Source organism: Chinchilla lanigera, unplaced genomic scaffold (assembly GCF_000276665.1).
Source record: "Chinchilla lanigera isolate Chin_1 unplaced genomic scaffold, ChiLan1.0 scaffold00041, whole genome shotgun sequence".
In the NCBI taxonomy this organism is placed as follows: domain Eukaryota; kingdom Metazoa; phylum Chordata; class Mammalia; order Rodentia; family Chinchillidae; genus Chinchilla; species Chinchilla lanigera.
In genome coordinates this window covers 13,310,289-13,337,141 of record NW_004955442.1, presented here as the reverse complement: position 1 = coordinate 13,337,141, position 26,853 = coordinate 13,310,289, and the positions used below count along the sequence as shown (strand labels likewise).

The 26,853-nt window shown below is 42.0% G+C and overlaps 1 protein-coding gene across 2 annotated transcripts in view; it reads right to left on the bottom strand.

The window, feature by feature from the left end:
- The window catches only part of Adcy9 (adenylate cyclase 9), a gene marked incomplete at its 5' end in the record, with an annotated part of 123,528 nt that extends 96,675 nt beyond the window's left edge, over nucleotides 1-26,853 (bottom strand). For both annotated transcript variants that reach the window (XM_013517879.1, XM_013517880.1), the window contains 2 exon segments: nucleotides 24,650-26,384; nucleotides 26,580-26,853. In XM_013517879.1, the coding sequence (XP_013373333.1) occupies nucleotides 24,650-26,342 (1,693 nt within the window).

Here is a 26,853-nt window from a genome sequence, read left to right as displayed (position 1 = left end):
CTTTGGGAAGATCTAGAAGTCACACAGTGCCAGAGCCAGTGAATAAGGTAAAAGAGGGTACACTGTAATGTTTCTACAAACCGGCCTTTGCACTGAATGTCACCCAACAACAGCATTCACCATATTTTTTTAATCACACCTCATAAAGGCAAAAGGGACTTCCAGAAGTGCTTCAGAAAGTGGCTAAGCAAGGGCAAATATTTTGAGGAAAATTAGTGGAATATTTTCTTCAGTTAAACCAGGATATACATTTTAAAATTCTGAACATGTTTCCATGTATTTCTAGGTACTCTCAACAGGGACAGGGTTTTAGGTAGCAGAATTTCATTTATTTTTATGTTAAAGTTAATTTTTATTCTATTAGAAGCAATATATATAAAATTTGGGAAATACAAAAAAAGTACTGTCTGGACCCAAGAATATGAAAAAGTGGTAGTAGCATTCATGGATATATGTATTTGACCTTTTCATTTAATTTTTCAAATAAAATTAGCTTCATAGAGGCGATAAAAATGCACACTTTCAGAACCACTACAACATTCCATAAGCCTCTAACGTAAACCTTTTTGTTGTGCTTATGTCAGTTTTATATTCTTAAAAAACAACACAGGACACCAAAAGCCAGTAGAGAACACTTTCGTCCCTTTTTGTCTTATGTAAGCTCTTATCTTAATTCACAATTTTGATTCTAATAACCTGATCAACAAAAAAAGACGAATCTCGCATAGAAAATCTCACTTGGGAAATATAGCAAGCCGTTTCCTTCACTTCCATATGTGCTTTTTTTCTAGTTAAGGAAAACATTTCCAAGTTCATAAAAACAAGGCACTAAAATTAGATAGACAAGAACTGAACCTTGCCTCACCGTAGGAAAAACATTATTTTTAAACTGAGGAATATTTATAGGTCTGTGCTTTACGGAGGAGGGAAACCAATGTGCCAGCTAATGTATGTACACGGTACAGCCCGGAGAGAAAGCTTTACCCAACGTTTATGTTTCAGAACTGCAGGCCCCTTGACAGTGTCTTCTCTCACGGACACAAATTAGAACTAGTGATTCTAGACTACTGAGAAATATGCCCACTTCACAGTAAGGAGAAGGCTGTAGACCCCTCACTCCTCTGCCCTGTCACCTCCCTGACGTGGGAGGTGTCCCTCACTCAGAAGCTGGCCAGGCTCAGTCCTGCAGAACCGAGGCTTCTTGGCACTCCGCACAAAAGCCAAAGAAATGTATCTGTTGTGATGTTTTTTAAAAAGACACATCAGTGAAATCAAAGACACCTCACAAATAAAAGAAAAAAACTCAACATGTATAAAACTGAATTCATCTTGACACTTATAGCTCCACTCAGAAACCCTCCAGGGGGCTTAGCCTTCCACCATATCCGGTGGGAAGGTCTACCTTTCATCCATTCCCATGCACATTCACTATCACCATACCTTTGGGAACCGAAGGTTGAGTTGGGGGAAGAGGACGGGTAAGAGCTGAAAGAGCAACCAAAAAGTGAGGGGAGCGCAGCCATTTCACTCTGGAGGAGGGGAGAGAAACCCAGAATATGTGATACAAAAGAACAGGAGAAAGAAATCACTTTGTAAGTCTTTCTGAGGAGAGTCAATTAAAATACACAGTGCATCCCAAGTGCTGCAGGACAAGGAAGGGGAAGCTGAGGAAATGAGAACAGGGCCCTGGGTCAGAGAGTCAGACATGTGACACATGTCAACCCCGAGTGAATTTCCTGAGGCTGTGAGTCCACACATTGCCCAGCATTTTAAAGAAGGAACTAGCAGGTTCATCTCAGATGACATCTGAGGATGACACAGGCCTAGTTGGACACATGAAGACACATTAGTATCTACAGAGGCCTTCAGCCAAGAGGAGGACTTTTAACAAAATAATGAAACTCAACCTGCTTAAGGGAAGGTATTATTCTTAGCACAATGCAAGATATAGATCTTATCCATCGCCATTTCCATTTTTGAAAAGACTTTAAAAAATCGCCCCACCACCACTTACCACACCAAAAATAAATAAAATACAATTCTATAATACCAGCATCTTGTTAGATCGTGATCAGTCACGTTCACAAGTATGACCAGGAAGTGATGGGGGAATGAGAGCACACAGACTCACACGGTAACAGGAGAAAGCTTGGAGCGGGTAACTCTGTGTCTTCCTCACAGCAGCTCACTGAAGTTCACCGAAAAAGACCACCAGGCCAGACATGCTGAGCCTTTCTCAGGTGAGCTGTTGGCAACCACTGGTGCCTGTCTTACCCAGTGCCCATCTGCCTGCTGTACTCACCTGTCCACTCAGCCCAAACCTCTCTCCCTTCCTGCCTGTCTCGTTAGTGACCAAACATGAAGACTCACCCTCATCATTTCTCTGTGTCTCTGCGATGGAAACACCGCCAAGCCTCTTCCTTAGCATCTCCACGCTGACTCCAAGCTGAGGTCACCTCCTAATCCTCCAATCCCAGATGACCACACCTCCGTGTGACGTGAACATGATAAAGTTCCGTCACATGCCGGAGCATCTCTGAAGGGGCTCCTCTCATGTCTCCTTACTCTCCCCCAGTGAATCCGCCTCTCTTTCTTCAAATCCCAAGTTCTGGCCTGGCCAGCCCTATCCTATTCTTCCTCTGTCTATGCCCTACATTCCAGCAGCTGACGACCTTCACTCCACACTGCTGGTTTGAAACCGTCTTGCCTGTATTTGTCCCTGACAAGAAGACTGTGATTTCCCTGTGGCAAATAAAATAAGATCCTTTGCTTGGGTACTATATTCTTTAAGCAATCACATCACTACTACTGAGCTCCCAGATACCTTGATATCACACAAGAAGTGCCCTGAGTGATAGATATGAATATTCTCATGACTGGAAAGGTACATCCTACTCCCCAAGGTAACCTAATACAGTACATCGGCATCTGGTTTATAGATCAGTCTCATGATTAGCATAAATCGGTTCTCCTAAATTGCACAACTCTGAATACTGACAGACATAAAGACTCTGAATCTCCAAAATTGCGACCCTGGTCCCTGAAGCTTGGTCCCTAAAGCTTGGTGATTCTCCCAAGGACTTCTGCCCTCCCAAGAGGCTGCAACAGCACCATCCACTTCATCTTCCTCCACCTGCAATCTATAGAATCTCTTATTTCAAATTTTATTTTTTAGATCTAAATGGCCTTGTCCTATAATACAGTCTAATCAATTGTTACTGTTATTCTGATAGATTTGGTTTTTTATAGTTGCTCCGTTACAACATAATTCATAGCCGGGCGTGGTAGTGCACCCCTATAATCCCGGCACTTGGGAGGCTGAGGCAGGAGGATCGTTGCGAGTTCGAGGCCAGCCTGGGCTACAAAGTGAGCTCAAGGCCAGCCTCAACTGCATAGTGAGACCCTGTCTCAAAAAGACAAAAAACAAAGTATAATTCATAAACTATGTAATTCATTCAAAGTCTATAATTCAGTGATTTTAAGTATATACACGATACTGTGCACCCATCACCACAATCAATTTCAGACCATTTTTATCATCCCCCAAAGAAAATTCTGTTCCCATTAAGCAGCAATTTCCCATTCTCCCAAACCCTAACACCTAGCAGCCACTAATTTACTTTCTATCTCTAGGATTACCTATTCTGGACATTTTGTGTATGTGGCATCACATAACATGTGATCTTTCGTGTCTAGTGTCTTTCACATAGCATATTTAGAAGGTTCATCCTGTTGTAATGTGTCAGTGCTTCCTTCGTTTCTATGGCTGAATACAAGTAATATCCTATCATAAGGATAGACCACACTTTATTTAGCTATTCATCCCCTGAGGGACATTTAGGTGGGTTCCACTTTTTGGCTATTGTGAATAATGCTGCCCTGAATATCTGTGCACACTCTTTTGTGTGAACACATGTGTTCGATGCTCCTGAGTGTGCACCAAGGAGTGGAATTGCTGGGTCATATGATAACTCTGTTTAACCTCCTGTGAGGAGCTGCCAGACTGTTTTAACACAACGACAGTACCATCCTGTCTCTAACAGCAGTATTGGGGTAGTCTGTGCGGTTTTAAGATAAAAACTATGGTTTATTCATCTTCGCATGCTCATCTTTAATAGGTACTCAGAAACTGTGCTCAACCAATGGATAAATGCAAAGTGGCTTTAAAAGAAATGAACCAAAAAAAAAAAAGGCTAGGCATTGTGGCACATGCCTGTAATCCCAGTACTCAGGAGATTGAAGCAGGAGGATCACTGTGAGGCCAGCCTGGGCTACAAAGTGAGCTCAAGGCCAGCCTGAACTGCATAGCAGGACCCTGTCTCAAAAAAAGACCAAATAATAATAATAACGATAATAATGATAATAATAATAAGAAGAAGAAGAAGAAGAAGAAGAAGAAGAAATGAACTCTGACCACAGAATAATAAGTCCCCTTATAGAACAGTTCTCTGCCTGTGCATTTCTTTCATCTCTTGGAGAAGCTTCCCAATTTATTCTGATGGGTTTTTTCGGTAGTGCTATGGATGAAACCCAGGGCTTCATTTAGACTATGCAAGCCCTCTACCACCAAACTATACCCCAGCCTCTGCCTAAATATTTTTATCTGCCTACAGAATTAAATAATATCCTAACAAACAGTAAATGATACTTACTGGGATTCCATAGGCCTAAAAGCTAGCTGCCCAACAGCTTTGGTGATCTTTCTTGATAGTACTTATAATCCTGCTGCCCATGGGGCCCCATGATGGCACTTTTTCAGATGAGCCAATACATGGGTGGAGAATGATGCCACTGGCCAAGAGAGGCATCCTGCCAAGGTCAGCACCAGGGCAGCCTCTCGCTCTGCAGTCCTTTGCTGATTAGAAACTCCATTTTCTCCCTTCCACCCTAAACCATACTAACACTCCGTTACAATGGCAAGTTTACATATTATTCCTCGTTTTAACTACATGAAAACAAAATAAAAATGAACTATGAACCAGTGACCATGTTTGGGAGTAAAGCTCTCTTAGTAGTCGATGTTTCTTTTGAAAACATTCTATGTTAAGGAATCGTGTGGGAATGCTGCTGGCTATGGAAAGTATCCCAATCCCAGGCTCTCAAGACAGCTGGTAAGCGGAGGGTGGCCCAGCCAGGTACAAGGGGCTTGTGGGCTCCCTCAACCCCATGGGAAACAGAAGGGAAGCCTAATTTTACCACACTGTATTTAGACAGTTTGAATTCATTTCAGCAAGAAAGTTCCTAGAGTTGTTAGGGATTTTTTTTAGTCGATATTTAAATAGTATTTTTTTAAAGCTTGCCCTAGATACCAACTGTTTATCTAACACACAATTCCAAAGTGGCCAAATCCAATGCCAGTCTAAAAGGGGACTGTGGAAACCCCTATGTTTATTTAAAAAAAAAAAAAAAAAAAGGCTCTAGCCGGGTGTGGGAGTGCACACCTGTAATCCCAGCACTCAGTACAGAGGAGGCAGCATCACTTGAGCTCAGAAGTTCAAGATCAACCTGGGCTTTTTTTTAAAAAGTCTCTAAACTATGAGATCTACCTTGTAATTTATCCTAATCATAACATTGTAATTTATCATGAACAAAGTGATTATTTCAATCAAGATGATATAATTTTTAGAATTATCTCTTACTGGCTTGACTCTAAACTTGCAGGATGTTTTCTGAAATGTCTGACTCCTAAGGTAATTTTCTACAGGGTTCTTCTTACAAGTTCCTCCTTTTAAAGTGGCAAAGGAGTTCATTAAGAAGCTACCATGTGACCCCTTCCTAGGTATATACCCCAAAGAACTGAATGCACATGCTCAAAAACTTGCACTCAAATGCCCGTAGCAGCACAATTCATAATGGCCAAAAAGTGGAAACAACCGAAATGTCCATGAAAAGGTGGATGGAAAAATGTGTTCTATCCATTCAGAATTATGCAGTCATAAAAAGGAATGAAGCACTGACACGTTACAACAGAGATGAAACCTGAAAGAAGTGAGAGAAGCCAGACAGAAGAGGCCACATCTCCTGTGATTCTTCTATGAAATTTCTAGAAGAGGTGAATCCTAGAGACAGAAAGCAGATTTATGGTGATCGTATATTGGGGTGTGAGAAGATCCAGCCTGTTTGCTTAGCAGAGACAATGTCTTCTTTTGCGGGTAATGAAAACGTTCTGAAATTGGTTGTAACAGTTGCACAATTCTGTGAATATACTTAATGTCACTGAGTTGTTCATTTTAAAATAGTTACTTTTACATCATTTGAATTTCACTTCAATGTTTTAAAAGTCAACAGAACACCTAGAATCTGCAGGATAACTGTAAGGGGATCAGGTAGCAGAAGACGAGCTCTGAAAATGTTCCCAGCTTTGGCGTACATAAGAAACCCAACATCAGGGGACCAGCAGCAGAGAAACTTAGGACAGCAACTGAAAACAGCAACTTCAGGCCTGAATTCAGACGGAGAGGTAAATGAAATCAAGGGAAGTCTCGACTGGAGAATTGTTCGTGACAGCATCACAGAGCCTAACCCATCCAAGGGTACTCTCTCAGCTACACAGGATTCTTCAGGGAAAAGACTGAGCTGAGCACCTGATGTGGAAAGATGTTTCTACCTGTCAAAGTGGGGAGGTGAGAGTCAGTGCTGCACTCAGTCTTAAATCAGCCGTAGTATTAATGAACATCTTTGCAGAGAGACTAATTCAGTTTTCACTCACCAGATATAAAATCGCTAGCTTCAAGGTCTCAGTCCACATCCTGCTTTATTTTTCCACACAGCTGGGTTCAGCATGGCACACTGTGTCTTGCTCTTGTGAATCTGTTTTATAGCAGTCTATGAAATTACAGGGTAAATTCCCCGAGGTAGGGGCTTTTGTCACCATGTCCTAGGACTGAGACCAGGGTCTGGTGTGCATTTTTGGATAAAGGATTGAATCCAGCCTTGCTTGTCCAGTGCCTATGAACAACCATCAGAGCGAGCAACCCCGTGCCTGGGGTCATGGCCGGGAGGAGTCTGGACACTGACATGCTGAGAACAGAGATCAAGAAGTACAAATAACCGGCAAGATGATCCCCGAAGATGCAAAGGCAGATCTCTCATTCTTTCCTCAGAGTCAGAGTGGGGGCCGCCACGTTTCTTCTCCCCAGCATGTGCCTGGTGTGAGGCTGCTCATGTCCTCTGAGGCCGCGTTTCCATACAGCACTGCTCATGGGGTGACGTAACATCTGTGCTAATGAAAAGCACTGAGGGGCTCAAAGCAGGGCAAAACCAACACTCATGAACACCTCTCCAGGGCCTGATGTCTTTATGTACATGACCTCATTTAATTCTGACCCAAACCCTTCAGGCTGGGAGGCATGCTTCTCTGAAAAGAAAACAGATACTCACATTGCCATTTTTAAACTACATGCCATTTAAAAGTAACTGCATATTGACTGCTTTGAAAATTAAGACACTGACAACCCCTACCAGGCAGACAGGCCTTTCGATAAGAACCAACCTTTCTACAACAAACCATCACAAACTAGTCCTGATCTAGTGCTCCTGAATGGCAGATTACTAAGATTCTGAGATGAAAATCCACACACACACTTTCAGTTTAAAGCAAAGAGACAGAAACCTGGCCCCCGTTCTTCTGTGGCAATGTAGTAGAAAACATGTAAAACTTCTATACAACAGTTTCTACCATTTTCCAGGTGTTTCCTTAACATTTATACTTCAGCTGTACAATACAACAAGCTATGAAATTAATTATTAATTCTACTTATCAATTATGAAATCTAATCTATAATTCTCATCTATTTCTACTTATGGAAAAGAAATCTACTTTCTGGTCTTGTGGAAAATATGCTCTATTTCCTAAGACACAAACTTGATTCAAATTTTTCCTCCTCCTCCTCCCCTTAAAAATAAGCTAAAAATAACTGTAATAACATCTTACTCATCCTGAACTCATATACCTAGCAACCTGATTTATTCAGAATATAGCTGATAACCAAAATGTTGCATGAAGACCAAATTCTTAGTTCTTTTAATCAAACTAGATCTGCAAAGTATTTGTTTTTGTTTTGTTTTTATGGAATAAAGTGAAAACCAGAAGTAAATCTGTTACTGGAAAGCTATATAATGGAATAGCAAGAGAGCAGCCAGAAAATTTATTTTGTAGCATATAAGAACAGGGAAAGAGCACTCTTCGTTTAACATGTTCCCACTGGCTTGAACCAACAGTGTTACATGCATGACTATCCCATCAGGTGGCTTTTCGTCAATTTTGTTAGCAAAAAGACTGATAAAAGCAACTAGATCCGTTTTTACCACTGATGGTTTAAGTCACCTGGCAAAGACACACGTGAATTACAGCCCCATCATAAATATGTTAAAGCAAAGCAAAAACTCCTATTTTTATAGGAAATTGCTGTATTAGTAAAAGCCAAATAACAAGTAGTAAAAATACTGAGTCATCAAGAAAATTACATTTTATTTGGCATATATCATTTTTTATGCAAGTAAGAGTTTCATACATCACAGAATTGTGAAACCAAATGTTTAAACTGGTTAAAACAGAAACATTTCTGATTGACTTAACACTGGAAATCCTTAGCTCTTCAGAAAACTTGACCATCCAGAAAGACTTACTTCAATCGGTATTTATATCTAGCAACATATCAAATGAGGTTGGTTTCATATTCAACCATCTGATTCCACTAAAGCCCTCTATTAAGGAACTGACTGAGAGAAAGGAAAAGGGTCAGCGAATTTAATCAGCCTGCAGCAGGCCTAGGAAAGAGACTAGATGTTAGGAAAAAGAGGGGAAACTAAGCTGGTTATATGAAACATTTATATCAAATGATAATTCAGTACCACATCTCAATTAATCATGCCTTTGAGGAAAACTTATAAGCACTAGTAGTGAAAAGGGAATGGGGAAATTTTAGTCAAGGTGTATGGTTAAATAATAAAATATTTTATCATTTGAAGTTATTTTGAGGCAATCTTGTTGACTTTTAAAAGAAAATACCTTTCCCATCAGCCGATGAATAAATAAATAAAATGTGGTCCATCCACACAACGGATGACCATAAAAAGGAATAAGGCACATACTCACACGACAGTGTGGATGAACCTTGAAATCATGATGCTCAGTGAAAGAAGCCAGGCACAGTGAATGATTCCATTTATGTGAAACATCCAAAACAGACGCATGCAGAGGCAGAAAGTAGAGGAGTGGCTGCCAGGGGCTGGGAGGTCGGGAGGAAAAGGAGGGTGACTTCTGATGACTACAAGGTCTCTTTTTAGGGTGATAAAAATGTCCTAAAATTGATTATGGTGATGGCTGCACAGCTCTCTCAGTCTACAAAAAAACCACTGAACTATATATTTTATTTATTTATTTATTTTTGTCTTTTTGAGACAGGGTCTCGCTATGCAGTTCAGACTGGCCTTGAACTCACGTTGTAACCCAGGTGGGCCTCAAACTCACAGCGGTCCTCCTGCCTCAACCTCCCAAGTGCTGAGATTACAGACGTGGGCCACCACCCCCAGCCTGAACTATTTATTTTAAATGAGTGATTTATATGACATTTGAATTACATTTCAAAAAAAGCTGTTATTTTTTAAAAAGCATATTAAAGCATGGTTAAAACAATCAACCAGGCTAAAAACCTTGTTGATATTTTTTGTTTAAGAGAGTGCCATACACTATAGGCAGTGCCGTTGGAAGAAACACACAGTGCATGCTGGAGCACCTCCAAAGGTGTGTATGGAATTGGAAATATAATAGCTACTAAATAAAGTAACAGCATGACTAGAGCTATGAAAGCAAACATTTCCACTTGAACTCCAGATGGCACAGACACAAAGTTGACATCTTAGAACTGTCAGCTCTCAAAGTGCTCATGATTACTTTTTTTTTTTCTGGAGCCAGGAATAAAATCCCACCCATTATTTCACCCAAGAATTTTACTGTGAAATGTGTGTGGCAGATAAGGAAAGTCCTTTGAAATGCCTTGTTTGCACGGTAATCCTGAAAAAAAAAATTTTTTTCCTGAAAGTTTTTAACCTTCTGCAATTATGTGCACACCAATTCAGTCACTTTAGTCCTTGAAAAACAGGCAGGCTCTGGGTAACAGTTTCTCTCAAGGAAGCTACAGTTTCAAGACCTGCGCCTTTGTGAAATTCTCCTGCAGGGCAGGTCGGGTAACACAGGTACCCAGTGACAAGTAGAGCTTTCCCTTTCTTATTTCTCTAGTCCTGCAAACCACAGTAAATATTATATTCATTGGCCATGAGTTTTCTTTGCTCCTCCTTAAGAAGGGGTAAGAAATCCCTTGAAGAAAAACGACCACATTCAAAGTACTATAAGGAAAACAGAAAATGAAAACAACCCAGAAAATGAACTGAAGGCGATAGATATCTAACCCAACATGCCAGATAAAGCCTGGGTACCTTCTCAGCCAGCCACAAGCTTCTCAGAGGAAAGGTTTTTACATGTTCTCCTTCATTTGAGCAGAAAGGAGGAAAAGTGTGTACTGAGAAAGTCAGGGACCTAGGAAAGAATTACTCTGGAACAAAGAAAATGGAAATGAGGGCTCGGGGTACAGATAACTCAGTGGTGGAGCATGCAGGTCCTGGGTTCCCCTCTCCCCTCCCCCACCAAGGAAATGATAGGGAAGCAAATGTGAATGAGTGATCACAGTGAAGAAAATATACAGAGGAAACCATGCAAAACCTTTAAAAGGTTCTTTAAAATCTTTAAAACATTCAAAGGTTCCCAGTTAGTTTGGGGACTCCCAGAGAACCAGCAGGTCCCCAGCACCTTGCACAGACGGATGGGAAGCAGACCCAGGACCTCACCACCAGGAACAATACTAACAGAGTACCTGCTAAGAACATCACTAGTCCAGTATTTATTTGTTTAGTCCTTTCTGGTGAAACACTTGCCAACACCAAGAAATTCATTTTATTGGCAACTAACCTTGCAATCCCTCTGCAATACAATGTTCAGAGAGACAATGAACGTTTTTAAACAAATTTATTCACTTGCATTTTCTTCAAGTCATTTAAAAAGTGTTTCTCAAACCTTCAAAACTAAGTGGTGTTCTTCTAGTGATACCCTGTCTTATAGAACAAATGTGACCTGAAAAACCATGTGTAAATTATATTTCTAGAATTTAATCTTATTTATATTTAAAGGAAGTAAAGAACCGTTTTTAAAGTTAAGAATCTCACACATACCCTGCAATTTAGTGGTTCTGTAAATCTTAGTTTCTCTATGCTAAATTTGTCTAAATGAGGGTTCACGGTTTAAACAAATGGACAAAGGAGAAACCACCTCTTCATATTAAGAAAAGCCCTATTTCCCAGTCATGAGAGAATCTCAGCTAATTTTAGAGAACAGGATCTTGTTCAAAGTTTACATTTTACAAAGAAGAGAAAACTGAGAACCAGGAAGACTACGCAGAAGCAGAAAGATTTTTGCCCAAATGTGCTAAACTTGATGAAAAAAAAAAAAAGTCTTAAGATGAAAAGCTAATGTGTGAAAACAAATTCATTTTTACAAGTAAGATATCTCTATAAAACACTGCTTTCCTTTCAGAAACCTACCTCCCCCACTTACTTTCTGGACAGCTTATTTACAAAACAAAAACTTCTGATGACTTAAGAAGAAGTAGCATTTTGTCACAAAGAACTCAGTTATGAAGTTATATAAGAAAATATAGGCCACACTTTAAATAGTAACACAATAGGGTAAAACTAACTGCATCAATACGCAAAAACCCCTTTTACTTAGTGTCATAGCCTTAATGATATACTGAGTTTTAATCTCCATCCATCTACAAGAAAGTAAAATACATGCCTATGGGTTTTCTTCCCTCTCCCTACTAGACCACTAAAAAAAATGAAGTTAATCTTTCCCAAACTACTCACACACACACACACACACACACACACACACACACACACAAAAGATTTGAAAGCTGCTTTCTCTGTACTACATTTTTCTCTGAACAGAATGTAATTGCATTACATAAAAATCCTGGAAATTATGCACAAAGACCGTCCTGGAGCTTTGCCCAAAAAGGGTATGCTGGTTTTTCATGTGCATAAATGATAATCAAGTAAGAATTATCAGGAGCTACAGTATTATTAAAGATAAATACACTTCTTGAAATCTCCCATTTTAAACAGCTTAAAAATAATTGCCTAAACTAAGCCATTCAACCCCACATTTTCTGGGCCCTAAATAAGCACTCAGGCTTTCAATGCTATGCTCTCCCGCCGTACAGCCCCCGCTACCTACCCGCCCTCCCTCCCCGCACTCGGGCATCCAAGGGCTCATTCCACATCCCAGGCACTGTGCACTGGATAGGCTTTTAAATTTTTTTTTAAAACCATGCTTTCTCTAGCTCCTTACAAGACTCTACCCACAGCCTCTATTCAACTAACCACTCAGGGGCTGGGGATTTAGCTCAGCGGCAAAGCGCCTGCCTGGCAAGCACAAGGTCGTGAGTTCGGTTCCCAGTATTGGAGGAAAAAAACAAAAAAACAAAAACAAAAAACTAACCACTCAATCATTCCTAGTACAGCCTTGCTACCTGTCCTCACACTATGGTTTGTTCTATGTAAATGTTTGGGGTGCTGTCTCATATGTAACAGAATGCCTGTATGTGAAGTGTGAGTAGTAATATTCACTGATTCACTCCTTTGACAATACCAGTACAGTCCTCCCTTAGTATTCATAGGTGATTGGTTTTAGGACCCTCCATGGAGATGAATATATGTTGATGCTCTATTCCCTTATGTAAACTAGTGTAGGATTTGTATATAACCTATGCATATCTCCCTGTATACTACAGATCATCTCCAGATTACTTACAATACATAATGCAGTGTAAATGCTATGTAAATGGTTGCTCTATTTATGAAATAAGGACATGAAAAGACTATACATATTCAGTACAGATACAATATATTTTCTGAAATTTTACATCTGTGTTTGATTGAAATCACAGATGCAAAGCACACAAATAAAGAAGGGCGTCTGTATTATTTGGCATCTACTATATGCTATATGTCACTAGGAATACAGCAGCGTATAAAACATGAATATCTGCTTTCCAGACACACTGCAATGTAGTGGAGAAAAGTCCTAACCAAAGCCAGTCAGTCAAACACACATGACTCCTGAAGGAGAGTGGCCAGCCCTTCCTTTCAGGAGGCACTGTTCCAAGCAAGGCTCCCATGAAGTGAATGCGTGGACGTGGACCTTCTGCAGCCTTCCACAAGTGCCCTGGAAATGGACTTGCTGGGCCAGGGGTACTCCTTAGTCTGCACACAGATCATCTACATTTTGGTGTAGGGTTACTTTCTCTTTGTTTTTTTTTTTAATCAGTATTTACCTACATTCACAGGCACCTGCTCCTCAACAGGCACTTGTAGGAAGTTACCTGGCTGCATTGCTTTATAATTGCCAATTGTGAGAATGCAAATTAAAGCTCTTGAAGAGCTTGAAGATGTCAACAGTGTTTCTTCTGTGACTTACTTCTTCATATAAATATGCACATGCTATTAATTTTCTTTTCAAAACAGAAAGTAAACTTTAGCTCTGTCTCTTTGAATAAACGTATCAGAAACAGAATTAATGAGGATTTCAATATCTATAATTTCTCTGCTCCTTAAAAAATGCTACTGAGCACAAAGCTATCAGAAGCCACTAGGGTTGTAGGAAAGCACACAGGGACCAACTTGCAGGGGAACCCGTGAGCCCAAAATGGGACAGTTTGGGTATCAAACATATCTATAATGGGATAAAATACATTAAATAAACTAAAATTGAAGAGTCTGTATGGATGCTTGAAGAAAACCCCTTGTTACTTTTGCAGGATGTTAAGAAATCAACCCAGTGTGAAAACTCGTAAATAAAGGAAAGAATGGAGGCAGTGAAATATAAGCCTCTAAATATACACATGTCCATGGTCCTGGGACTTCACAGTATCTGGGATAATAACATGCATGAGAGTCCTATGCAAACTAGAAAGAACTTGGGAAAGATTAAGTTGTTATGGCTGTTGCTGCCGCTAATAAAAAAAAATGCCCCTATTTTCAGTAACACTAACTAGTAACTCTCTCTGTTGAGAGTTACTATGTGCCATGTACTTTTCTAAGTACTTTTTAACATGGCCAGGTATAGCGGTGTATGCCCAACACTCAGGAAGCTAAGGCAGGAGGACTGGGCAAGTTCGAGGCCAGCATGGGATACATAATGAGTTCAAGGCCGGCCTGAACTACATAGAGAGACCTTGTCTTTTTTTTTGTTTTGTTTTGTTTTGTTTTGTTTTTTGTTTTGTTTTTTTTCCGGTACCGGGAACCGAACTCACGACCTTGCGCTTGCCAGGCAGGCGCTTTGCCGCTGAGCTAAATCCCCAGCCCCGAGACCTTGTCTTTTAAAAAAAAAAGAAAAAAGTAGTACTTAGCATTTAATCTTTATAATAATTCTATGAGATGGATACTAGTGTTTTGCAATGTTCTAGTGCTCGTTGGGTTTAAAAATACTGGCTCCACCACTTAGTAGGCCTTTCTTGCTGTGTGATCATTACAAGTTACTAGACCTCTCTGTGCTTTGGTTCCCTCACTTACAAAATGGAGATAATAAGAGTCTCTGCCTTCCAGGCTTATCCACAATGCAATCTGTTTATTGCATATTTGCTTAGGTGGTTATTTCATTAGTGTCTCCTTACCCTTCTAGATTATATGCTCCTAGAGGACAAGGGCTATAACTCTGCTTCCAGGCCCTTGTCCAGGCCTTTCAAATAGTATAAACTCATTCAATAGGTAGTGAACAAATAAATGAGTTTACAGTAGAATAACTGCTCTCACTGAAACCCTAGCCAGTATTTCCAGGGCCACAAAGCTGAAGACTTTCCCATAATCCCTCAACAGCCAAGGGCCACATACATCATTCTAAGTACCTCAAAGCTCTGGGCACCTGAAGCAACTGAAGAACAATACTGACTGAGCCCCCAGGGTTTCAGTAAAGAAACTGCCAAACTCAGCTGCTACAGTTTAAGCAGGGCAAGCTATCAGTGTTTTGGATTTGGACACTTGCCCTTTTTAATTTGAGAAACTGACACAATCATAGTCCCCGGTGTATTCTGGGTTTCAGTACCGCACAATACAAGATGTGCACCACAGAGGAGTGTAGGAAAAAAGAAACACCCTTCAGTGCAGTACAAAATGTGACTCATCTTGGCAAAGACTTGGTTCTGATTGACTGAATGGCTATTGCATCCAAGTCACTATGCCACTGATGGCAAACCTTTTGGAGATGAGTATCAAAACTGCAACCCAAAACCCCCTTATTTATAACAAAGTGCAAGTAAAGCTGAATACTGAGATTTTAGTTTAGAAAAAAACAACTCATACATTAACATCTTTTGCCTTAAAAGAAAAACAACACCCATGCCATAAGTTCTCCATCACTGCACTATGCTAATAAGTGCTGTGTTTCAATTACCTCATTTGATTCTCTCAACCACCCTCTGCCACAAATTCCAACGCTCTTATAAATTGTAAAGCCCCCAGGCAGCTTGTCCCAGGTCCCACAGATCAGAAATTGCAGAATGGAGAATTTAATTCAAATGCATCAGAAACCAAACCCCAGGCACCTAACCACTAAATTATACTGCCAAAGGGTGACCCCTCCAAAAACAAAGCTGATGTTCTTTATCATAAACCCTGAACACCAACAGCAAAGACTTGGCAGAATCACAAAGGAATTTTAAGGATCTGGTAAGAAAAAGTAAATGTATGAACTAAAGTCACTAGCTATTTCCACAACAAATGTGATATGTCTGTCATAATTCCAGTTTTTGTTTCATACTCAAGACAGTGCATGTTTGGGTGGAATAAACAAAAACACTCCATCTTCCTAGCTCATGGTTTAGGCTCAGAGTGGGGTCTCTGGGACCCCTAGGGTCCCCAAGACCTCTGTGAGGTCAAATCTACTTTCATAATAATGCTTAGACATTTTTGCTCTTTTGACATTCATAGTAATGGTGCAAAGAGGATCTAGAGACAGAGGAAAAGGGGAGGGTGGGAAGGGGAAGGGGAAATAACAAGGACTAAGATGCAATAGGTGTATGTACCAACTCTTGATGACTGTATTCATTATATATTCCAAACAAATGCTAATAAAAAGAAAAAGCTGCTATGATGGGTAAATACTCTACCACCAACAAGGTGGAGGCACCAAGCTATACAAGGTATCACTATATATTCTTTTTTGTTTTGTTGTTTTGATTTTTTTTTACTACATATTCTTGACCACTGCACATCTGCAAAAACAAAATACAGTCTCACTGAAGAATACTCCTGATGAAGCAGCAAAACCTAATGACTATGTTAAATCTCAACCTTGAGTACATGTGTGTTTAATAGTCTGTGTGCTAAATATGAAACAGGCCTCTAATACTTGTGTTCCACACAAGAGTAAAATACCTGCGTCTGTCTGTTGCACTGCTGGACTGTGACTTTTTTCATGGAATAGCCTATGTACTTGATCTACAGATGAACTAGAGTCATTTAGACTTGAGTAGTGTCAGACTATTCCTGAAAAATGAATGACATGAGCTTGTTACATCAAGGAAAACAATTGACTGTAGTTGTTGACAATGATTAAAACTCAAATAAAAACTAGAATTTTGGAAAACATCTATCAGCCACTAGGAAGTTGGCATCTATCAAGTATTTTGAGGCTTTCCTAATGTCAGCACTTTAAAAATCTGCGTAACCCAAAAATCAAAATGACGTACACATGAAGTTATAAAATCATACTTGGGGAGCAGATCCATTCAAAAATCCAGTGGGCTGTAACAGAACAGCATACAAATAACTGATAATAGGGTTTCAGGTGGCATGTTACAAGTAACCTTTAAGGAACTACCACTTTAACCCTTAAGAAAATACAGTTATCTAAAAGGCTATTAAAATGCTCCTTCACTTTTCAACCACGTATCTGTATAAAGCCAGATGTGCTCCATATCCTTTAACACCCAGGAATACACTGAATGCAAAAGCAGATGAAATCCAGCTGTCCTAAAGATGGTTAAAATGGTAATCTTTGTTATGTATGTTTATTTTACAATTTTTTAAAAATTCGGTTTTTGATTGATCCACACATTAAGTAGACTTGCAAAACTGTAAAGTGGTACCCCTCTTCTCATCAAATTTCTTCTTTCTAATACAGTTACTTTTAAATATAATTACTTTTTGAAACAATTATTTTTATTAAAATGTTTATATGAGATGGGTGTAACAGATTTACTTTATTTTGAAATAAATTAAGGAAATATTTAAACTCAGTTTGTTTCAATTTCTAATATGCTAAATATCAATACTTTACATAAACAAAAGTTCTGTGGTGTCCCTAGTAATTTTCAGGAGTATAAAGGTGTTCTGAGAACTACCAACTTAATCAAAGGCTCAAAAGCCTGCCCCAGACCCGGGACTTTGGCCCAGTCTCAAATCCATTCCTGTTCCCCAGCTGTCCACCCTCTGGGCCAAGACTGTAGCCACCACTATTGCTACCTTGATTGCTTCTGCCTGCATGGCCACCACCAGCCTCAGAGGAGGGGGGCCAATGCTCCTGCCTATTCCAAAGGACTGAGTTTCTCCACTTAACTCCACAGAGAGGATGAGGGACACTTTTTCCCAGTACAATGCTAGAAAATACTGGGGAAATGCAATACAAATATTATTTCCAAGAGCAAGTTTTACAAAGTATGCCTTCCTTTGCCAAAACTGACTCAAGTTTAGCTTGGTAGGTGCAGTTCACCAGGGGCATCCACAGGCTAACAACAATCTCATCACCTTCTCTTGTCTTCCTAGAAGAAACTTGTTCCTTCCCCCGGGCAGTCTGGCCACCACCGAGGCAAAGGCTCCCTCTAAGGCGGCTCAGTGCCTTCCCTTCTGTTCTGAGCAACCTCTGAGCCTGGCCAGTCAACAGTTCACATGTCGCCTGTCACTTCCTGTTTTGAAAACTGTCAACCCTTTACAAAATCCTCACCAGTGACAGTAGATCCTGTTGGAGAAGGACTTTAGGTTTGCCCTGTGCAAAGTCTGGATGGTAGCCAGAACCACACAGGCAACATGGCACTCAGTCTAGCTTTCCAGGGGTCAGCAGCTTCCTTCCATCACCAGGAGAGGGGACCTGCACAGTTCTAGTGATGATCACACTCATACAATGCTGGAATCCCAATGGGAATACCCATACCGAGATCCCCAACCGATAGGCACACACAGCCTTGTACGCACTCATGTACCCATATGTGGAAAATTCAATGTGTCTTTTCCAGTATCATTATTTCATGGCAAAGTAGCTAGGCAACACCAGTCAGTAAGCAGAAGCATCATTACTTGTTCCAAGCTTATTAGTAAACCAGAACCTTGAAACCACTTGCTTTATTTATTCCTTTTTAATTTTCCCCTTTCTTAGTAATTCTACCTGAAAAGATTACCTTCCTCTCTTTTGCATTGTATCAGCAAGTCGGAAAATCTTATCTTTGACTCCCTCTGCCAAAGGTTAATTCTACCCAGAAACTTGTCTTTAGAATTAACAGCTGTGTGCAACATAATTTGATTCCCAAAGAGCCTGAAAAAAGCTGCCACAAGGGCTGCTTGAGCATCTACTCCACAGCTGGTGGCTGTCTCCCATCCCGGTGGATAAGCCACATTTTCTGCTTCATCTTATCTCTGCCACTTGCTGCCCAAGGGGCTGTTTCAATATGCATGAGACCTCATTCAAGAATTCAGGTGTTTTAGATTTCCATCACTGTGACCAAGTACCTGAAAAAAAAAAAAACAACTTAAGGGAAGAAAGATTTATCTGGGATCCCAGTTTCAGCCCATCATCAGCCAGCTCCACTGCTCTTCGACCTGTGGCAAGGCAGAAACATCACAGAAGGGTGTGGTGGAGGAAAGCTGCATATCTCAATGCGGCTGGAAAGCAGAGACAGCCAGAGAGGAAGGGGCCAGGGAGAAGATACATTCCCCAAAGAACACACCCCATGACCCACTCCCTTCCACTGGGCCCTGCCCCTTAAGTTTCTCTTACTTCTCAGTAATGCCATTGAATTATGATCTACTGATGAAGTCAAAGCCCAAATCATCTAAACACATTCCAAAGGCCCCGCTTCTGAACATATGAGACTTCTAGGGGACATTTTAGATCTAAACCATAATAGCAGGTAAGCACAATTTCCCAGAGAAGAGGCAGAGCTGTCAGCTGAAGAGTTGGCATCACAGTTGCAAGGATTACATGCTTAGACGGGGACAAGCCATCTGTGCTTTCTGAGGGAGCAAGGGAAGCACCTGCACATGTAGTGGCACCCAAAAGTGCACCTGGCTAGGGCATTTAGCTGTCAGCTGACAGGCTTGTGCCTAGGGGACAATAGGAAGCCCAGCTTCCAGTGTGGGACAGGTGCTGGCAAAGGATAAAGAGTAGAGGGGCTCTCTCCACACAGACAGAGGCCGGGTAGGAGTCTTTCTAAGTGCCACCTATCAGCAAAGACAAAAGTGTTGGTCACGAAGATGGCCAAAAAGTGACAAACCAAACACACATCCATGGATTTCATCCCAGGGGCTCCCCAAGGATAAAGTCTGGTCATGGTAAAAGGCTTTCTTTAATGTCTACACTGAACAATTCGATCTCTACCCGACATTCTTTTCACAAAGATATAATGGCTAGTGTTGACTGGGAGGGACTGAGCATCTTGATGCTATCGTCTTAGTATCTACCCAGGGAGGAGAAGATGGATGGAGATGTTTCTAAGGGTTTCACTTCTGTACCTGTGACTCTACATCTATGACAGGAAAAACCAGCAACTCTAGATAATACTCTTCTTCTTTCTGGTTGCAGCCCAGAGCCAACCCACTTGGGCATCAGGTTCATCCCAACTGCTTTAATGATTGATCCTGACTTTGTGGGTCATTTCCACAATCCTAGCCGCATGCTGAAAATTCCTTCAGCATTCTCTATCAGTGACTGCATATCCTATACTACACACACACACACACACACACACACACACACACACGAGTCACTCAACATCTCCCTCTGTACTTTATATTTTCCCCTTAGAATTGAACATAAAGCTGGATATGATGGTGCATGCCTGTAATCCCAGCACCTGGGAGGGAGGCTGAGGCAGGAGGATCACAGTGGGTTCAAGGTCAGCCTGGGCTATGAAGTAAGACCCTGTCTAAAAAAAAAAAGAAATGAACATAAACCAAATATTGTATTTTACTTCCTGTTGGACTCTCCCATTGATACTACCATGGGAACTCCCTAGTGAGAAGGCCAATTATTAAATCAAAATTCCTGCTCCTTATTTTGAGGGCAGGGCAGGAATTTTCATCTGTTTTCTTTACTCCTGTATCCCGAGAATGGAAAACTGTGCCTAGCACAAAAGGTAATTTGCTGAATAAATGAACGAACAAATGAACGAACAAGCCAGGAGTTTCAGGCCTGTTTCATATTGAGTAACTCAACCCCACATTCTCCAGTCACATCACAGTGAGGTCAGAACATCTCAATCTTGCTAGGCATGGTGGGGTACAGTAGTGCATGCCTGGAATCCCAGCACTCAAGAGGTTGAGGAAGGAGGATTACCACAAATTTGAGGCCAGTCTGAGCTACATAATGAGCTCAAGGCCAATCTGAACTGCATAGTGAAACCCTGTCTCAAAAACAAAAACAAAATCTTAATCCTTCCTGTCCCCAGACCATCTCCAGGTCAATCTCACCAACTTAAAAGGTTCCCTCCCATCCAAAATCGTCACGTCCATGCCTTCCCGCCAGTCATCATTTAAGTCTGGCACAGTGTCATCAAGTTGCCCTTAACCTGCTCACACCTGCCGCATCATCTCCACTTGCTATCACCTCCATTCAGGCCATCACTCCCCACCGGGGATTTACTCAAACAGCTCATTCATCTCCATTCTCATACCCTGCCAGGCCACACTCCCTAAAACTGAAAGAGTAAACTTTCAAAACCTGTGGATCAGATCACCCGGCCCTTGTGCTTAAGGCCCATCAGTTTCCCCTCACCTACACCATCAAGTCCACACTCCTTCTCATGATACCCACAGCCTCCCTCTCCTGATGCACTGTGTGTGGCTGCCTAGTTCCACCGAAAAACACAATTCCATGACCGCAGCACCTGCTCTGCACCCAGTCTTTTTCCTTTACTACTAGGAGAGATATAGCTTGCTCTCAAACCTCTTTAAATATGTACCTAAACTAGACCTGATTCCAGGACTCACTCCCTGGCAACACTGGGGGCTCACCAAGGTCAGGAACTGTCACAAGTCCATCTTCCCATCCACAGTGCCAGGTGCACACAGCAGGAGCACAATAAGGATTTAAGAGTGAGAGAAAGAGTGAACATGTGGAAATAATGAAATACCCCTCTCCTGTAAAGCCTATTCAAATAAACAAAAAGGAAGCAGCTTCCTTTCTTGCTGTCAGAGTAATTCTGGAATCCCTGACTATTCCACTGATGTTCACTTCTATAGTACTGGGTACTTTTTAACCTGATTTTCAAGAAAAAGGATAAGATGTAAAGGCTAACACCCAACATCACCTGGAGAAAATACCCACCACAACCCTAAAGACAGAAGGCTAAAGTAAATCTTGCATAGATAAGCAAAGCCATATATATGAAAGGGTTTTCTACAAACTATGCTATCATCTCACATTAACAGCTGTGTACTTTAGTAGTTTCGAAAGGCCTAGGAAGTTGTACAGACATTCTATGACTGGAGTCCTATCCACAGGGGTTTTCAAAATGAGCTGAACAGAGCAAAAATCACAGTCTCAGGGAAACAGCGAAAGGAGGGAATACTAAATTTTTAAAAATAGGCATGGTGACACACAACTGTAGTTAGATGTAGTCAGAATTGAACATAAAGCTGGATATGGTGGCACATGCCTGTAATCCCAGCACTTGGGAAGCTGAGGCAGGAGGATTGCTGAGTTCAAGGTCAGCCTGGGCTACATAGTGAGTTCAAGGCCAGCCTGAACTATATAGCAAGACTGTCTCAAAAAAAAAAAAAAAAAGGTTTAGCTAAACCTTCTATCTTCTCCTACTTCCCTGCAGTACTAAAACTTTCCCTTTATAAAAATATAATGTATAATTCCAGGCATGGTGGCGCATGCCTATAATCCCAGCACTTGGAAGGCTGAGGGAGGAGGATCATTCTGAGTTCGAGACCAGCCTGGGCTACAAAGTGAGCTCAAGGCCAGGCTGAACTGCATAGCAAGACCCTGTCTCAAAAAGAGCAAAAAAAAAAAATATATATATATATATATATATATATATAATATAATATATAATATAATGTATAATACAAATGTAAAGAAAAAAGTAATTTGCCAAACTCATACTATTTGAGATGAAAACAACAAATTCCTCTAGCTTTTTTTTTCCTTTTTCGTGTCTTTGAGACCTTTGATTTATAAACAGAAAATAAAATTTACCAAATTAACAAATAGGGAGCCACACACCTGTAATCCCAGCACATGAGAGGCTGTAGCAGGATGACTGCCACAAATTCAAGGCAAGTATGACCTACATAGCAACACCCTGTCCCCAGAAAACCAAGCACACACACAAAAAAGAGCATATTGCAAAAGATTCAATGACTTGGAGACTTCCACACACACCTTGTAATTTCATCTCTTTATATTTGTGAAATTCACGTAATATACTATACAAAGCACAACTTACAAAACTGCTGTCATTGTCCATTGAACCAATATATCTGATTATTATTATAATGCAGCATACCACTGCCTGGAATTTATCTTACAATCCCTGATGACAGAGCCTGCAACTCTTGGGTCCTAAAAATGCCAAAATACCAAAGAAGGGTTACATGCACACCGTCCTCCACTAACACCTTCAGGACCAAGAGCAGGTGCCACCCTCTTCATCAAAAGACATTTGTCACAGCAGAAATCTTTCAAGTGACCTGCAAAGTGTCATTGCTAGCCCCACCAATGCAACATTTAAAACTAATTCAGGAAAAATCTCAGGTGAAAATATTTTGCTACTACATCCATAAATTCTTCAACAACTAACAAAATAAATACAATAAAGAAAAACCAGAAGCATAAAGCACCCTTGCCAGGTAACAAATAAATAAATGATATGGAGAGATCAGATCACAAGCCAGAGAAAGAAAATGCCCATTGAGCATACACCGTTATTCCAAGGCCAACATCAACTTATACAAGCCCTAACTCAGCCACTTACTGTCTCTGGTTTAAACTATCACATCTCCTGTGTCTGATTTAAACTATTACTTCTCCTTCTGAGGATTCCCTCTCCCAGGGCTTTTAACTGTGTAATTATGCAGCATGTGGGCACCACAAAACACAATACAGCCTTACAAATGTAGGCTTTTAAAAACCAATGTCATGTTCTCTACATACTTCTAAAATAAATGTTCCCTTCAATCTGGAAGATTTTTAGTTTAAACTGTTTAAAGAGAGAGGCAGGTAAGGAATATAGCAGATTTAATTAGAATCCTTATTTTTTGGTTCCACGTACTTATATATCACTTCCCAGATCTCAAAGATTTTTGTCATATATAAAAATTAAAAATAATAAAATAAAGCTGGGGGTGATGGTACATGCCTGTAATCCCAGCACTCGGGAGGCTGAGGCAGGAGGATCGCCGCAAGTTCAAAACCAGCCTGGGCTACAAAGTAAGCTTAAAGCCAGCCTGAACTGCATAGTGAGAGCCTGTCTTTCTATACACATATAAATAAAAATAAATAGGTAGGTAGGCAAGCCCAGTAGGAACATCAAGAACAGTTAGGAGTTTAAGATCAGAGACAAGGGGTCAGATACAAATCTGAGGGGATAGAGGAGGGGCATAAAAGAACCCCTTGGGTGTCTTTTTCACTTTCAATCACATGATAGCTTGTGAAGTTCAACATTCTAAAATGCTGCAGTCTATGTGACATGATAGATACCATGATAAACATCACTAGACCAATGAATGATGAAAGCCAAAAATACAAACGTTATTTAAAATGAGATGTAGGCAAAGGGCACTAAGAGGTATATAATTCCCTCTAATTCTTGAAGGTCCTGCAAGGCAGAGCCAACTTCTATCCCTACTTGGACATTAAGCAAGGAGAAAGACTTTAATCTTCAGTTTTGTCAAAAGGGATGCAGAATTGTTTGCATGGGATTTAAGGGCGAGCAGGTGAAATGCAAAGGTGATTTCTTGAAGTGCTAAAAGGTTCTGACTGCTGAAAGTTTCCAATATCCTTTTATTCACAGAACATGTACCCAAAATTTCAGAAATGTTAGCAGTCAACTGGTAATGTGTGCATTTTCAAAGATCTTCTGCCTTCTAAAGGGCTCACCTGGGCCAGTACTATCTCGGTGTCCCTAACTGCAGTATGATTACATCTGTGACGTTTGAGTCACTGGAGAAAAATTACACTGATCCTGAGATTCCCACATGGTCAGGTATCCTGAGATAGCTCAGCTGCCTCATACACTGATGCTGCAAAGAGATTTTTTAAAAATTTAATACATAAAGGATAGAGGAGAGAATTGATCAGGCAAAGAAATGCACATACCTTTCAACTGGTCAGCAACCACACTCTGGCCAAGGCGTTCAAAAACTTTCCCATCTTCCATTTCGTACCGGTCATCTAAGTATTTTGCAGTGGCCTCAGAAATGTGAACTTTACCAGCCACTCCCAGCTGCTCCATGAGATTGGCCAAGTTTACATCATTGGACCATACGTCAAACTTAAACCTCCTCATGCCCAAGATGCCACACAACACAGTCCCCGTGTGAACCCCAACTCGCATGTTCACCATTTCCTTCTTCTCCTGGCAGAACTGTTCAATGGCTTTTATCATGCCTAAGCCCATTTCGATACAGCAGTAGGCATGGTCTGCTCGGGGCTCAGGACACCCCGCCACACAATAGTAACAGTCTCCCAGAGTGCTGATCTTCTCACATTTGGTCTCCTCGCACAGTCTGTCAAAGCGACCGAACAGGTCGTTGAGGAGACCCACCAGGGCGTGAGCAGACTTGTTGGCACTCATCTTGGTGAAGCCCACAATATCTGCAAACAAAATACTGACTTCTTCGATCTGCTGCATCTTAAAAGGGCGGAATGCGATCGGCGCTTTCTGTATGGAGGACTTCTTCTTCCTGTTTTTGGGGCTGGAAGTGGCATGCCTCTTGACAGAATTCTCACTCTCCTCGTCCCCCTGTTTCATTAAGTCATCAGCTATAATTCTTGGCATTACAGAATGAATCATCCTCTCTTTGAGGGCTTTTTCTACTTCTAGATCTTTTCCGTGCATGATGGACTGTCCCACCTTAAGGAAGGTGCTCCTAGACCTCACTTGAGACATGACAAATAGGTGGATCCCGATGGCATGAATGCAGACGTGAAGCAGGGCCCGGCTCAGCAATTCCCAGTGCAGGGCCCGAGCTTCAGGAGAAGGGAAGCAGTCTTCATCTCGGAAATGATAGCCAAAGGTCTCAAAAAGGACGGAATAGGCCACCCCCAAAAATAAGCTCAAGTACAAAGGTAAGTGCATGACGGTGTAGAGCAAAAAGAGCACTTCGATGCACATGGAAAAGCTCCCCACTTGAGACAGGCAAATGTCTGCGGGCCCGGCTGTGGGCGTATGATTGGAGCTGTCAACGCGTCCTGAGAGAGGCGTTAAAACCTGAAACTGCGCAGCCAGGGTCAAGGCAAACACCAGCAGGGTGAGGACCAGCGAGGTCCACGCGTAACGCCGGGTGTACAGCTTGGTGAAGGTAAATAGAAAAAAGCCCACGCACACCACCAGGAAGCACAGAGGCGGGACCACCATGACAATCAGTTTGGACTTCATGTGGACAGCGAAATAGATGCTCCACAGAAGGCAGGCGAAGCCCACGTAGAAGAGCGCATACCGGAAGCGGCGCTGGGTCTGCGGGAAGCAGCGCTCCAGGCAGGCCTCCTCCAGGTTCACCGAGTCGAACTTGGGATCCCACCACCGGCTAGACGCCCTCTCGAACAGCTGGGGCAGCTTCCTCTGCCTGCGCAGGCGGCTCCTCCCCCCCACCCTCCGAGGAAGCCCCCCGGAGTCCCCGGAGCTGCTACAGCTGGAAGAGATGCTGTACTTGCAGTGCTTGGGGTGGCTGTTAGAGGACAGCTGCTTGGGGTTGATCTTGACCCTCACACTGTTGCTGTCTCCGCTGGAGTCGCAGCTCACCTCGGTGCTGTGGTGATGCAGCAGCTGCTGGTGGGGCGGGGAAGCCATGTTGCCAAGCTCTCGAAATCTTCCCGGCCGGATCAGGGGTACCTGCGGGCAAAAGGACGAGAGTTAGAGCCGCCTCGCTACACAGACACCCGAAGAGCACGCGACCTGTGCGTGTGCCGAGTGCGGGCTCCGTGAGCGACTTGGGAAGGTACTATACACTCACAAAGCCGCCGATAAAGGCGAGTTAGTGCCCCACCGCTCCACCTCCGAGGCGGCTGAGAGCCGCTCAGGACTGACCTGGTGCTCCCGGGGGTCCCGGCGCCGCTGCCGCCCTGGCTCCTGGGTCTCAGACGCGGTGCGCACCCCTCGGGCGCACTCTCCCGCCGGTGGCCTCCGCGCCGCGCCACTCCAACTGCGGCTTCGGAGGGAAGTTCAGTCCTTGAGCGCTCCGGGCGCAGCGAGCCTCTTTCGTAAAAACAACTCCGGCGGCGAGCAGCACTTCATCCTGCAGCGGCGGCGCCCGGTGCGTCAAAGGCGCGCGGGCCGGACCTGCGGCGCTGGCCGCGTCCCC